Below are 16,475 nucleotides of genomic sequence, written 5' to 3' on the forward strand. Positions count from 1 at the left end.
ATCAATAGAGCACATGGAAGCTCGGGTGAGCATCAGGGATCACGTATCACGTGTGAGCATCAGGTGTCATATGTTAAAGATGCTCAAGGGGGATGCTCATAAGTTGAAGATGCTCATCGACGATGCTCATGGACGATGGTCATGGATGATGATCATAGACAATGGTTATGGATGATGCTCATGGACGATGCTTATGAAGTCAAAGGTTTTAGAAGCTCCCACATGCATTCCGTGATTTATTGGAACTTAGGGCATCCCCTTCTTGAGCTAATTATGGATGAGCCAGACCCATCTGAATTAGGGTTTTCCATGCTTGCCTATAAATAGGCTCATATCCTCATTCATTATTCCTTGCGTGATTGTGTGTGTACACAGTAATTTCAAGAGAGCAATCATTGTGAAGTTGAGTGCACATCTTTTGGAGCAGTTAGTAAGCAAGAAAGATTATTTTCTTTTGAAAGCTCAAGTGAAATGTAACATTTATGTGTGATTATAATTGTTCTTGGAAGTTTAATAAAATCCTCTTTCTCTCGTTCGCTCGCGGACGTAGGTCATCTCAACTGAACCACATTAAATTTTCACAAGTTTAATAAATATTGTGTTCAGTTTTGAATTAAGTTTTTTCAGAAGTTTTATTCTGCAAGTATCACTGAAGTTTGTTTGACATTTGTCTAAAGTGCTTAACTTGTTCTATTGTTATCCCAACATTCACTTTCTCCTCCTGGCTCTTCATGATGGCGGTATAATTTGTCTCCCTGTTCCACAACCTCTACCAACTCATGATAAATACATGTCAGTTGACTTTTTAAAGGAAGCACAAGAGAAATACTCAAGAAAGAAGGTATGTTATTAACACTGATTTTAGTTGTTATAGCAAATCAATTATCAAAGATCATGATCTAGATCGCATTAGTGATCTTATGGGTATTGAAGTACTAATCATATATGACAGGTTTGTAACAGCCATCTCAGTAAATGAATCTCTCTAAATGGTAAAATATCGTGGTAATAATTTCATCATATCATGTTTTGCATTTATGAGTGTTGATAACTAAAATCCCTAATAAATACACCATAGAAATAAATTTCTCGCTATCGTCTAGGTACAACCCCCCCCCCCCCCCCCCCCCCCCGGTTTCTTTCCTTTCGGATTGTCGACTCTAGGGTTTCGATGGCAGAGCTTCACGGTGATGTCCTTCCGAATATATTGAAAAGATTGAATGTGAGGGATCTAATCCGATGCAAAAGTGTGTGTAAGTCTTGGGAAAAATTGATCTCTGACTCTGGTTTCATTAAATTCCATATGAACTATAGTTACCAAATTGATTACAAAAACAATGATATAGATAGGAGGATTGTTATGTCAAGGGTCTCTTATCGCAACGGGTCGCGTGTTTATGATGTTGATGACAGATTCTTTGATGACCGTGATTGTCATCTTCTTGGTTCTTCCAATGAACTTGTATGCATCTCTTCTTTTGCTTCTCAACTTGTAGTAGCTAATCCCTCAACTAGATAGGTTCAAACACTACAAGACCCTCAAATTCATGATACCAAGCATTTATGTTGGGGTTTTGGCTATGATTCATCTACGGATGATTACAAGGTTGTATTAGGGTTCCGTAAACGTGTTGGTTGGACATGTTTTCAAAAGTTAAGTATGAAATCAAATGTTTGGAAACTAATTGGAGATGTAAAGTATTCGTTTCTTAGTAGGATTGGTATCTTATGCAATGGGGCACTTCATTGGATTATGAAAGATTCTTCATCCCCAAATAAGAAGAGAGTCATTACTTCGTTTCGGCTATCTGAAGAAAAATTTATCAAAATTCCCCAACCTGATGATGAGCTATATGAATCTGGTGTTGCTAGCCGCCCAAATATGAATTTAGGTATTATGGAAGATTGTTTATGCGTATTTCCTTGTGATGGGTTTAATGATAACTTATGGATGCTGAAGAACTACAATGGAAAGTTGTCGTGGGGAATGTTTGAAAAGGACTGTGATATGAACTTAGCTTTACAATGCTTGAAAGAGCAAGAACATTACATTCCTAACAAGAGAACATTGTGTCATGATATGCTGTTCTACAAGACTAGGGAGTATATTTGTGCCCCTATCAATATGGAGAGTCTTGTATCTCCCTATGTTAATGGGAGTCCAAAGAGAAAGACAGAAGAGAGTAATAGCAAGAAGAGTTGTAAGGTGCGTTCATTTTGTTTATCATATAATACAAACTATGGAATTATATATGGATTCTGAATTCTTATTAATGTTTATAATGATTCTTGTACATCCCTAAAAAACTGTGTTGATCTTGGCCTCATAGCTCAATCTTCATGTTTACTCATGCGATGCTTTCATTTTCTTTTGTAATATATGAGGTCTGCAAATGGACATTATCTATAGTTTAAAGTTTTGATCATGGAGCATACTTAAAGTTTTGATGATGGAGCATACTTAAGTTTACTAGCATTCAAGAGGCTAGGAACTCTTCCCGAATTCACTTATATTCTGTTATGACCAAAGATACCAACTACTAACACTAACCGCTCAACTAAGCCTACCTAACTGATCTAACAATAAAAAGACCTTATTTCCCTCACTGCTCTACTTAGGCCACAACTGACAGAACGAAACGTAAGCCTAATAAGAAGTGTAACAGACTCATTACCTTCACCCAATATACATTTGGCCTTCATTTATTTGTATTCTTGCAATGTACTTCAATTGCAACTATTATTTACTCTTTGGAAGCTAAAAGACCAAATCTATATTGGACACCATGTGCCGCACATTGCCTAGATTTGATGTTGGAAGATATTGACAAACAAGTTCTAAAGGTGAAAAGTGCATTAAAAAAGTCAATTTTAGCAATTGGGTATATATATATAGCCATGTGCCTCTTCTGAACATGATGAGAAAGTTCACAAACCAAAGATACTTACATAGGCCGACTATCACAAGATTTGCAACATCTTTCATCACTCTTGCCCAAATCCACAAACAGAGAGCCAATTTGAGGAATATGGTGGTTTCTAAAGAGTGGGAAGCATTTAAGTGGTCTTCAGACGGGAGGGGGATAAAAGTTAAAAGCTACTTTATGCAAGACATGTTTTGGAGAAATGTGCATTATGCTCTTAAGTTGACGGGTCCCCTAGTGACGGTTCTTAGGATTGTTGATGGAGAAAAATATTCGGCCATGGGCTTCATTTATGAGGCCATGGATAGGGCTAAGGAGGCCATTCGTGATAGCTTTTCCAGACTGGATGACTACAAGACAACTTTTGAAATTATAGATCGTAGGTGGGAATGTCAATTACATAGACCTTTGCATGCGGCGGGACACTTCTTGAACCCGGGAATCTTTTATAAAGATGTTAGTGGGGTAGCTTGTGAAGAAGTGGAAAAAGGTTTGTATGATTGCATTATGAGGCTTGTTCCCGAGCAACAAGTTCAAGACAAGATTTCGGAAGAGTTGGACAAATATCGGAATGCACAAGGACTCTTTGGTAATCCTATGGCTGTTAGACATAGGGAGACAAAATCACCAGGTAAATTCAAATTTCCAACATATTTTTTTCTTCTAAATTCTAATTTATAATCTGACTTTATGTTTTTGTTTTTGTTTTTTATAGCTGATTGGTGGGGAGCATATGGATCTTCAACTCGTAATCTAAAAAAATTTGCTATAAAGGTTCTTAGTCTCACTTGTAGTGCTACAAGTTGTGAAAGAAATTGGAGTGTTTTTCAACATGTAATTCTTTTTTTACATGTTTTTTAATTTTTACAAATTAATCTATTTTTTACAGGAAAACGTTTTTTATATAAAAAAAAGTTTTTTACAGAAAAACTGTTTTTTTTTACACAAAAACTGTTTTCTTTTTTTCAGAAAAACTGTTTTTTTTTGCTGGAATATGTTTATTATTAGTGGAAAATTTTGGAAAAAAAAGTTTTTTTTGCAGAAAAAATATTGTTTTACAGAAAAACTGTTTTTTTTTTTTTTTTCAGAAAATCTGTTTTTTTTTTTGCTGGAATTTGTTTATTATTGCTGAAAAATCTGTTTTTTTATAGAAATTCTGCTTTGTGTTCTTACTTTCTTTGATTCTCTTACTTGCAGCTTCATACAAAGAAACGAAATAGATTGGCACAAGAGAGATTGAATGACATGGTATTTGTCAAATTCAATCGGTCCTTGGAGCGACGGGCAAAAGACAAAGAGAACGATCACCTTATCCTACAAGAGATTGATGAAAGCAACGAGTGGTTGATGAGAAGAATGGAAGATGAGAGTGATGATGAGGCGGTATTTGTTGGTGAAGATTTAACTTGGAGAGATGTAGCTCATGCCTCAGGTGCTTATTAGCCTAGTTATCGAACTAGAGCATCAAGAGTACAAAATGATGGAAACGGAACATCGGCCGTTAATAAGGGAAAAACAACCGTTCAACCATCTCATAGACATTTGGTAGATGAAGATGTGGAAGAAGATAGCGGTATCTATAGTGATGATGGAGGAGGAGATGGTGTCGTCCAAGTTGACGACGAAGATGTTGATAGTTTAGACGATCTCTAGTTATAACTTATTAGTATTTAGGATCTAATATGATACTACGCAACTATGATTTTTGGATATTTTAAGTATTTACATACTTTTTTATATTTTTTTAAAATTCTTGGCGCATCATGTGCTCTAGGCGAGCGCTTTCGCTTAGCGCTTAGCGCATCGGCCCGCAAAGGCTTTTACGTTTTAGGGCGCATTACGCTTTTTAAAACCAAGGTATATATAATGTTGACTGTTCACTGAACTTCCCATTTTGATTTCTCAGTTGATTAAGCAAGACCCTTCGGTTCTAGGAGCAAGTGGAAAGTTTGAGGCTGTTGAAGCAGTTTGGATGATATGGCATTGCTTGTTCTCTCTGCCATAAAGATAGCTTCTGATAGTTTTTAGTATCTTATGTTAATAAATTGTGTTTGATGGATTTCAAAAGCTTGTGCTTGATGGATTTCAGAAACGTATGTTTGATGTTTTTAAAGCATCTTGTGGAAAGCTTTTAACAAGAAAAGTTGGGATAGACTTTCTCATAAAAGTGTATGCCTTCATTTAGATTTCTGTATTTCTTTAAATCGCATTAATATTATTGATGCATGTTGCTATTTTGATTCTTAATTTGTTATGCAGGATCTTCTCATTTTCATATTGTTACTACATCCTGGTTCTTGATTTTTATGTCATTTCATCTTCTAGATCTTCATTTTCTTAAATTTCTTATGTGTGATCTATTTATTTTCTGCAAGTATACTTGGTTTTCAACAAAAGTGGCCCTTCACTCATTTCCAGCCTAGTCAACAAACAATGGAGATTTTTTTATTAAAAATAAGTCCATAAATAAAGAATATGTTTCATTTTTTAAATCTCGACTTTCATAGTTAATTTTGCACTAAGTTGTCTTATGATCTACCTTCTTTAAACAAGCAATTAAATAAACTTCAAAAGGAAAATTATTGTAGATTTGCATTTTTTTTTGTTACGTTAATGTATGTAATACTGTTTTAATTGTTATAAAATCTTTGGCTAGCTCAAACGGAGCAATGTATGGGGCAAATGTAAAATGTTTTTACATGCTTACCATGGAACACTTGGTTCTGAAGTTACCTAATCCTAATGTCGACCATTTTCGTAAAATAAAGCAAAGTATAAAAACTAAAGGAGTTGAATAGAAAAGAATATTACTCTATTTCTGGTGGAGAATGCTTTCATGGAAGAAAATTACACAAGTACGAAATGGTTTGATTAAATGAGGTTGTCCTCTTTAATAGGATTTCACCTTTTCATTGGGAAGAATTTAACCCTTATAATAGAATTCCGTGACACATTGTAAATACATGATATAGGAAGATTCTCATGATATATACTATTTTCATATGAAGTCTTTATAATCCCTTTCCCTACTACTGCTCTCCCCGCTAATCTCATCCTAGGCTTGCCCTAGGGTAATCACCAACCCACTCTCCGCCATCAGCTGCAATAAGAATTCCCTGCTACCTCTTGTGACAACCCGGAAATTCTATCTTGTTAAACTATTCAATTCAATCAATGTTAAACTCGTTTCTGTTATCTTTTAGCACTGTTTAAGGGTTCGTTTAAGTGTTCTAAGCTTGAGTACAACCAAGGTTGAGATTAGGGATGAGTTATCAAAGTCGTAATGTAGCATTTCGGGCCATACACTCCTTTAGGAGGAGTGTATGGCCGTACACATGGGTGTACGACCGTACACCCCCTCATGGCTGCACACCCAAGGTGGTGGGTCACCCACCCCTATATATATGAGTAGACCTCCTTTCCTTCATTCCTTTCTTCCCTTGGCTGCACACCACTCCATTCTCTCTCAAGTTTCTTCAACCGTGAACGCTCCAAGGCTTCAGAAAACGTAAGTATTCCATCCTTTAGCTTGTTATACTTGAAAGACCTCTTGATTTAAGTTTGACTCTTCAAGTTTCATCATGTTCTTCATCCTTTGAAGGAGTACGGCCGCACACCTTCATAAGGTCATAAGGTTGGCCGTACACACCTTAAAGGCCCTCCAAAGTGAGAGTTTGACCCCTATCTTCTAGTTAGACATGGTCCTAGCCTTGATTCACCTTAAAGTCGATAAATTTGGCATGAACACGAAGGGTTAACGGCCGCACACCCCTTGTACGGCCGCACACACCTCTTAGGGCCGTAAACCCACTTTGATGATCATTTTAGGCCTCAAACTTGCATTACAACTAAGCTTGGTACCTAGAACACTTCTTGGGTGCTAGTTAGAACCGTGGAAACACCTCAAAAGCACACCTCTTCATGAGTGTACGTCCGTACACTCATGGGCCGCACACCCCATGGTTGTACACACCCTTAGGGTGGCAGTACACCTCCCTCACTCAATCACATATGGTTTTGACACTTAGTTCAAGTGTTTCCAAGTCCCTAAAGTGGTTTCCTATCATGTCTAGTAGTGAAATACCCTAATTTGACTCCTATATGTGTTACTACATGTTAAATAGGATCCAATTGTGTTCGAGGCTTCACTTGACATTCGGCATCTCATATCGATCTTTCATACTAACCACTCACTCGAGGTGAGTTCATACCTCTACATTTTTCCGAGTTTTTAATGTTTTCAGGGGGGGGAATACAAGCCAAACATAAATGATTTTATAAAAGTTATACAAAATGATTTCAATAAACTTAAAACGAATGCAATCATTACAAACACATAGTTTCTACAGTTTTACAAAATATTTAGATATTTTATCCCTTCTGTATTATGTTGAGCATAAGGGACGTTTGCAACTTACAAGTTAACCGCACAGTTTTTAGACCAAAACAATGTTATACATATAGAAACACACAAACTATAATAGGTATAGTTTGGGAATTTATACAAGGTTATACATATACAAACACACAAACTATAGTAGATATAGTTTGGGAATTCATACAAGGTTATACATATACAAACACACAAACTATAGTAGATATAGTGTGGGAATTCAATACAAGGTTATCCAAATACATACACGCATCTTTTATGAATAATATTTAATAAAAGGTTTTCTCATATTATTACATGAAATATCGTAAATCTAGCTTGAGAAACACGTCTTTAGGTACAATTACATGTACAAGTGGAAGACTACCCCTTCTGAACTAGAGTCTCCTCGAAGGAGAGCGTGATTTTTGTGTATAGATCTATACGGGACTGACTATCCCGCACCTTGCTGCTAGCTACAGTAGGACCGACAGGTCTACGGGTGACAAAGTCATAAAGGATACGGGTGCCCGATTCGCCCCTTATCAAGTTAATGTATGGTCATAAACTCGCAAATAGATAACAATGATTTACTTATGTAGTAATATACTATACATGAACAATGATTATTTTACATAAGTATGGACAAATACATGGTTTCTTTATGAGAAGTAAAACTACTATACATACTGGTAATAACCAGGGTTTTCAAATAGAACATTCAATACAGAGATTTTTCATACAAAATTTATCATACAATACATCTAGTAGTGATCCAATCATACAAACATTTTTACTAATACTACCTCACTTTTACTAAAGAAAATATTAGATTTTCTTGGAAACATACAAAACAATTTCACTGATTCATTAACATGTTTTTATTATAAAAGATGCTTATGAATTCACCAGCTTTATGCTGATACTCTTTGCAAAACTGCTTGTATTCTCAAGAAATCATTAGACAGGTACCTCGACAGACTTTTGAGAAGACAGAGCACCTAGAGTCACGTCTTTTACTTTTATTATACTTTTGGATGTATAAGAATACGAAGCAAATTAATGTAAACACTTATTATATATATTTAATGTAATGGTTGTGTTTAATTTGATTACTATGATACAATTGTTGTGATACTATACATGAAGTCATCCGCCCCAAACGTTTCCGCCGTTCCGGTTTGGGGGTGTGACAGATTGGTAACAGAGCTATTGTTTTTAGTGAACTAAGTATACCGAACCTTACATGGTATACAACTATAAACACTAAGGGGCCGAAGTGCTCTGAACTAAAAGTATACTTCTAAAATACAAGTATTTTATAAAGAGTATACAAGTATCCGTAAGTACCAGAAACAATATCATAAGTAGAACAAAACAAAAGTATTTGGATGTTGAACGCTACGGTTAAACCTAGATAGTTATGTAATCATGTCTGGGATCAATATAGCCTGATCAATTATATTTATTTGAGACATGACCAACATGTGTGTGGGAGTGACTGTGATGTTGCAGCAAGCCAAAAACTTACCAAACCATATACATCAAGAGATCGATAGAACATAACATACAACATTAAAAATACTATAGGAGTATTTTAATTACTATAGGATAACAACAAAGTATCAAGCATACAATTATAATACTATAGGAATATTATTATACTCGACATTTATTAACTATCCCTCTCACCTCTATTCTCGCGTAAATAGCATGGCTGGATTAAATCTTCCTGGCGACCCGTACTTTCCCAACCAAGGAAATAATGGATGGCTCGAGGAAGAGCCAGAAGAAAATCATGAAATTCCTTTGGACGATGACCTCGCAGAACAAATTCCTGAAGAGGCTGACTCAGAACCTGAAGTCGAAAACCTACCTCAAGTGGCCCCAATACCAAATCCTAACCACCGACTTGAGTTCCAAGGTCCAACGCCTATGTGGGTTAGGAGTTTGAATAGGTGGAGCCACGAGCAAGGCCAACCCCTCCCATACGACAGAAACCGCAACTTCTACAATCTGGACGAAGGAGGTCCTGCAGACAGGGCCCTTCCAATTCTGATACGCCGAATGGCTCGCAATGTTGAGCTGGGTGTGGCAACCCTTCAATGAACTGTGGAACTCGAAGCGGATTCAAGCGCCAGCATGGATCGCGTTCATCGCCTTGAAAATTTTCATGGGAGAGCTATGAGAGACAATGAAGCGCTGCAGCGACAGCTAGCTGCAACTCGAGCTGAAGTCATAGAGCTCCGAGCACGCCAATCAGTATACGAGAGACGCCTGCTTGGTGTGGAGCGTCAGCTGGCCGAATTAAGGATTCATCTGAGGGGTGCCCGTCGCCGATAGGAAATACCCTACTCATCCTTCCTTTTGGTTTAAAAAATAGCCTTCATATCTATGCTCTAAGTATCTCTTTTGCCTATAGACATTCCTGTCTTGCAAGTACTATTTCACTAGTTCTTTATGTTGTCAATTTTCCCTCTGTTGGTATGCTGTAGACCTACTCCTGGGTCAAATTTTCCGAACTCTTTGTAATCACAATACCAACTATAGTGACAACAATCTTATTTCAGTTAAGGATCATCATTATCAAAAATATATCTTAGATAGGTAACATGCAAACTAAGTAACTCTATCAAAGTCATACCACTACTTCATCTTCGAAACGTATATCTGGGAAATGCCATCTCACAAACGTCTCGACAGGAATTCATTCATGAACAGTCACTTCAAATCCAAAAGTTTATTTTATATAGACTTCCTTTACGGATGGTTATCAGAACACTATAGGAATCGGATTACAACACTCTCGGAAGCAAGTATAATCTAGCTTAATTAACGCTCGTACAATACCCACTCCCATAGAATACACCTCAGGAATATTATCAGAACCATTCAGGGTAGTCCTCCAAGGCGTGAAATTTATAAGTATATAAATTCGTGAAATACAACTACCGATGACCATCGTTACTCACTAAATCGTTTCTCGTCATGCCACAGAACCATGTCTTCACAAGGAGGTAACCAACCAACTGGTGAGACACCAATTCTACAGATAGACTCCGCTACATTCCAGGTCGCGGTCACAGCAGTCGTAACAACTGTCATGGCACAATTCAACACCAACAACCCAAATGGGAATGGAAACAGTTTTAACACTTCGAACCGTAGCAACACACAAGGGAACCAACAGGGTCCTAGTCATGATGATACTCCAACTCACAAACCTAAGAACAATAAACGGAAATTCTGGAACAAAAATGAGCGCAAGTTATCTCAGAAACTTGCCAAGAGACAACAACCTGTGGCAACTTCTGCAGCCACGACATCTGCCACTCCAGCACCAATGCCAGTACGGCGATACGCTAGAAATCTACCAGATTGCAAGAAATGCAACTTCCACCACGTAGGAAAGTGTTGCGAATTGTGATGTGAGAACTGCAACAGACAAGGACACACCACTCGTTTTTGTAGGGCACCGTCACGATCAATCACCCAAGCTCTTGATGTGAAAATGGGTCAGGTTTGTTATAGTTGTGGCGAATCTGGACATTTCAAAAGAAATTGTCCAAGGACTAAAAATGGAGACGAAGCTCGCTCCCATAGGACCCCGACTCAACACATCACTTCAACTTCCGATGCTAGTAAAATTCAAGTATGTCATGCATGTGGTGAAATGGGGCACTTCAAGAGAAACTGTCCGACGGAGAGAAATGACGGAGGAGAAGGAGGAGTGTAGCAGCATGACATATAAGAGCAACGAGGAACCCCTCTCCCTTTTTTTGAGGTTTTGGTAAGTCTTCTAAATAAAAATTTCCTCAAAGATTTAATCTATTTTAATATAAAAATTTGGGGAAATTAAGAAGTAATTATAAATAACTCACTCGTCCGAACAAGTCACGACATCCATATGAAAACTAAAGATCCGTTCAGGGAAGCTATGATGGCTTAGTTTATACATCAGGGTTGTGTATAGCCGAGATGTTGCAGACTTAGAGTGAGCAATTCCACCTTAATTCTTGTTGCTTGTCTGGTTGTGGATTTAGGGCAGAGTCGCTCAGTCGACCGTCTTATTCATCTTAACAATAAATAATTTGTATATGCCCAGCGATCATAGAGATACCAAAAAGAATCATAATTTGAAGTATCTTCACTAGTTATCCAAACACTTGCACTATTTGTACTCGCCCATCGCGGTACAAGTGTGATAGGGGTAGCATCAAAAAGAAAACAGAAAACACTAGAACGTTTACACAGAGTACATTTTCGAACACACTAAAGATACACCGTCGTATAGCAATCATTTCTTTCAAATCGGTCTAACTTTCGTCTCTGTAAAGAGTCCGCTATCATCATTCGTCATGGGTTGGTATGGTTCTCACCATACTAAATTCATACGTTTCCAACGTCTTGACCGTCAAATTCATGAAACCCTCTTCATTTATAAGGACAACCCGACATAGATCTCTGAATCGCCCTTCTCATATTCTAGACCCCGAAGTACTCATGCGAAGAGTACTTTACCCTCCGAGACCCTTCCGAAGCATACCCAGCGAACCCTCCAGAACTACCACTCGTCCGTGGGGTCGAGTTCAAGCTTAGAGACTAACACAAATCCATATTCAAAAGTTAGACAAGAGAGTCATGCTGATAAGAGACGAAAACCTTTTGGAGTTCCAAGTTGGTAACCGTGTTCTTTTGAAGGTCTCAACCAGGAAAGGCACGATACGCTTTGGAAAGCGTGAAACGTTGAATCAGAAATACATAGGGTCATTTAAGATTCCCACTAGGATCGGTCCCATAGCATACAAATTTCGTTACCCCGAGAACTTAGCTGTGTACATTCTTACTCCCACGTGTCGAACCTAAAGAAGTGTCTGTCCGATAAGACACTTGTAACTTCCCCTCGATGAGATCGAACTAGACGAGAACACCAACTTCGTGGGGGAACCAGTAGAGATCATGGACCGAGAGGTCAAACAAATGAAGTAAAGCCGTATCTTGATAGCGAAGGTTCGCTGAAATGCCAAGCCAGGACTTGAATTCACTTTAGAGCGCGAAAATTTAATGAAACAGAATTACCCTCATCTTTTTCCAAGTTCATAATTTGTATCTCTGTTCTTGAATTTCGGGACGAAATTCCCTCTAACGGGGGGGGGGGGGGGGGGGATGATGTTACAACTCGGAACTTCTATCTTGTTCAACTATTCAATTCAATCAATGTTAAATTCGTTTCTGTTATCTTTTAGCACTGTTTAAGGGTTCGTTAAAGTGTTCTAATCTTGAGTACAACCAAGGTTGAGATTAGGGATGAGTTATCAAACTCGTAAAGTAGCATTTCGGGCCTTACACTCCTTTAGGAGGAGTGTACGGCCGTACACATGGGTGTACGGCCGTACACCCCCTCATGGCCGCACACCCACGATGGTGGGTCACCCACCCCTATATATATATATGAGTAGACCTCACTTCCTTCATTCCTTTCTTCCCTTGGCTGCACACCACTCCATTCTCTCTCAAGTTTCTTCAACCGTGAACCCTCCATGGCTTCAAAAAACGTAAGTATTCCATCCTTTTGCTTGTTATACTTGAAAGACCTCTTGATTCAAGCTTTGACTCTTCAAGTTTCATCATGTTCTTCATCCTTTGAAGGAGTACGACCACACACCTTCATAAGGTTGTCCGTACACACCTTAAAGGCCCTCCAAAGTGAGACTTTGACCCTTATCTTCTAGTTGGACATGGTCCTAGCCTTGATTCACCTTAAAGTCGACAAATTTGGCATGAACATGAAGGGTATACGGCCGAACACCCCTTGTACGGCCGCACACACCTCATAGGGTCGTAAACCCACTTTGATGATCATTTTAGGCCTCAAACTTGCATTACAACTAAGCTTGGGACCTAGAACACTTCTTGGGTGCTAGTTAGAACCGTGGAAACACCTCAAGAGCACACCTCTTCGTGAGTGTACGGCCGTACACTCATGGGCCGTACAACCATGGCCGTACACACCCTTAGGGTGGCAGTACACCTCCCTCACTCAATCACATATGGTTTTGCACACTTAGTTCAAGTGTTTCCAAGTCCCTAGAGTGGTTTCCTATCATGTCTAGTAGTGAAATACCCTAATTTGACTCATATATGTGTTATTACATGTTAAATAGGTTCCAATTGTGTTCGAGGCTTCACTTGACATTCGGCATCTCATATCGATCTTTCATACTAACCGCACAGTTTTTAGACCAAAACAAAGTTATAAATATACAAACACACAAACTATAATAGGTATAGTTTGGGAATTCATACAAGGTTATACATATACAAACACACAAACTATAGTAGATATAGTTTGGGAATTCATACAAGGTTATCTATATACAAACACACAAACTATAGTAGATATAGTTTGGGAATTCAATACATGGTTATACAAATACATACACACATATTTAATGAATAATATTTAATAAAAGGTTTTCTCGTATTATTACTTGTAATATCGTGAATCTAGCTAGAGAAACACGTCTTTGGGTACAATTACATATACTAGTGGAAGACTACCCCTTATGAACCAAAGTCTCCTCGAAGGAGAGCGTGATTTTTGTGTATAGATCTATACGTGACTGACTATCCCGCACCTTGCTGCTAGTTACAGTAGGACCGGCAGGTCTACGGGTGATAAAGTCATAGAGGATACTGGTGCTCGATTTGCGCCTTATCAAGTTAATGTATGGTCATAAAACTCGCAAATAGATACCAACGATTTACTTATGTAGTAATATACTATACATGAACAATGATTATTTAGCATAAGTATGGACAAATACATGGTTTCTTTATGAGAACTAAAGCTACTATACATACTGGTAATAACCAGGGTTTTCAAATAAAACATTCAATACAGAGATTTTTCATACAAAATTTATCATACAATACATGTAGTAGTGATCCAATCATACAAACATTTTTACTAATACTACCTCACTTTTACTAAAGAAAATATTGGATTTTCTTGGAAACATACAAAACAATTTCACTGATTCATTAACAGGTTTTTATTACAAAAGATGCTTATGAACTCATCAGCTTTATGCTGATACTCTTTTCAAAACTGCTTGTATTCTCAGGAAATCATTAGACAGGTACCTCGACAGACTTTTGAGAAGACGGAGCACCTAGAGCCACGTCTTTTACTTTTATTATACTTTTGGATGTATAAGAATACGAAGCAAAATAATGTAAACACTTATTATATATATTTAACGTAATGGTTGTGTTTACTTTGATTACTATGATACAATTGTTGTGATACTATACATGAAGTCATCCACCCCCGAACGTTTCCGCCGTTCCGGTTTGGGGGTGTGACAGATTGGTACCAGAGCTATTGTTTATAGTGAACTAAGTATACCGAACCTTACATGGTATACAACTATAAACACTAAGCGGCCGAAGTGCTCTGAACTAAAAGTATACTTCTAAAATACAAGTATTTTATAAAGAGATGAAGGAGTTGTCTACACAGCTGTAGGAGCTGTTAGACAAGGGATTCATTCGACCGAGCAGTTCTCCATGGGGAGCACCGATCTTATTTTTGAAGAAGAAGAGTGGGACTCATCGTATGTGCATTGACTACCGGGAGCTGAACAAGGTAACGGTGAAAAACCATTATCCACTCCCGAGGATTGATGATCTGTTCGACCAGCTTTAGGGAGCATCTTTGTTCTCCAAGATTGACTTGTGTTAGGGTTATCATCAGATGAGGGTTAGAAATGAGGATGTGAAGAAGTTGGCATTCCGGACTCGTTATGGTCATTATGAGTTCATGGTGATGCCTTTTGGGCTCACCAATTCTCCAGTAGTGTTAATGGATCTCATGAACCGTGTGTGTAGGCCGATGATGGATCGGTTTGTGATTGTATTTATTGATGATATATTGGTCTAATCCATGACCCAGGAACAACACGAGGAGAATCTGAGGGAGGTGCTGGAGACCTTGAGGAGGGAGCGAATTTTTGCAAAGTTCTACAATATTGCAGTTTCTGGGGCAACTTGTGAACTGTCGCACCCCCAAACCAGAACGGCGGAAACGTTCGGGGGCGCAGGACTTTAGGTAAGTATCAAAACACATGCAATATTGTAATCAAAGTACAAACAACCATTGTATTAATAAGTATAAGTTTTACATAAGTATTTAAACATTACATATTCAAACACTAAAGTAAGTACATCAGAAGACAAGAGTCGCAGTACGGTACTAGGTAGTCTTCTCAAAAGCTTCGGGAGTGTACCTGTCTACTAGATTCCTGAGAATACAAGTTATTTGGAAAGAGTAGATCAGCATTTAAGCTGGTGAGTTCATAAGCATTTTAGTTCTGTTAAGTATACCCTAAGTTCTTTGAATAAGTTCACTGGTTTCTCCAGGAAATCCTATATTTCCTGAGGTGATTAACTGATAACCTCAATAGTTTCCCTCTATAATTACCTAGTTTATACTGATTATACATAACACAATATCGAATGGACAGTTAAATGGGTGTATCTGCCCTAAGCCCACAACCAAACAAGGAACAGGAAGTAAGGCGGAAGTCATACATTTCACTGTCAATCGGACATTACTTATGTACAACTCTGATGTAATAACTAAGGAATTATAGAATTAACCACTAAAGGTCTTTTATGTTTTACTAGTTTACAAAGATTGAATGACTAAGTTTCATTTGATAAGTGGTTTAATCCCATAAACCGTTTCCTTTGTATAAGTGGTTTAATCCCATAAACTGTTTCATTTGTAAAGGTGGTTTAATCCCATAAACCGTTTCATTTGTAAAAGTGTTCTTAGTTATATCTGTTCTACAGTAAAAACCTTAGTATTAATCCTGGAGAGTATTGTGTTATCCATAATACTGCCTTGTGGTTTTAAATGTTCAAAACCAGAAGTACAATACTTGATTTCATGATACGTAGCTCTTACTGTAAGTAAAAGCTACTGAAGGTATATCTGGTCGGGATGTAATTAACTTTTCTTACTGTTATAAGAGAAGTATATTACTTTGTAATTCACTCGTTGTTTTATCCATGTGAGTTCTATTAACCATACTAATATGACGGATATGCCTGCGGCGACGTTCTTCAGGCTTCGGAATGGAATGATATTTGACACCCTAGGCCTGCCGGCC

At 37.8% G+C, this 16,475-nt stretch overlaps 1 protein-coding gene and 1 pseudogene across 1 annotated transcript; both read left to right on the forward strand.

Annotated features, from left to right (window-relative positions):
• The first annotated feature begins 1,171 nt into the window (after positions 1–1,171).
• On the forward strand, positions 1,172–7,264 carry LOC145121875 (F-box protein CPR1-like). The gene is made up of 3 exons (XM_079057562.1): positions 1,172–1,462; positions 1,559–2,149; positions 7,184–7,264. The coding sequence occupies exons 1-3, from the start codon at positions 1,172–1,174 to the stop codon at positions 7,262–7,264; spliced, it is 963 nt and encodes a 320-aa protein (XP_078913688.1).
• LOC145118972 (uncharacterized) lies at positions 2,916–4,577 on the forward strand (annotated as a pseudogene).
• Positions 7,265–16,475: the final 9,211 nt, after the last annotated feature.

The sequence above is a fragment of the Lactuca virosa genome, chromosome 6, assembly GCF_052849685.1.
Source record: "Lactuca virosa cultivar CGN04683 chromosome 6, Lactuca_virosa_CGN04683_v6, whole genome shotgun sequence".
Classification (NCBI taxonomy): Eukaryota; Viridiplantae; Streptophyta; class Magnoliopsida; order Asterales; family Asteraceae; genus Lactuca; species Lactuca virosa.

What these genes read in the sequence shown, in the direction of transcription:
- LOC145121875 (XM_079057562.1), top strand. Translation starts at nt 1,172, where the DNA reads ATGGCAGAGCTTCACGGTGATGTCCTTCCGAATATATTGAAAAGATTG. An exon ending in TTGGTTCTTCCAATGAACTT is followed by an intron (nt 1,463 to 1,558) that starts GTATGCATCTCT and finishes CATGATACCAAG; the next exon opens with CATTTATGTTGGGGTTTTGG. An exon ending in AGAGTCTTGTATCTCCCTAT is followed by an intron (nt 2,150 to 7,183) that starts GTTAATGGGAGT and finishes GGGGAATACAAG; the next exon opens with CCAAACATAAATGATTTTAT.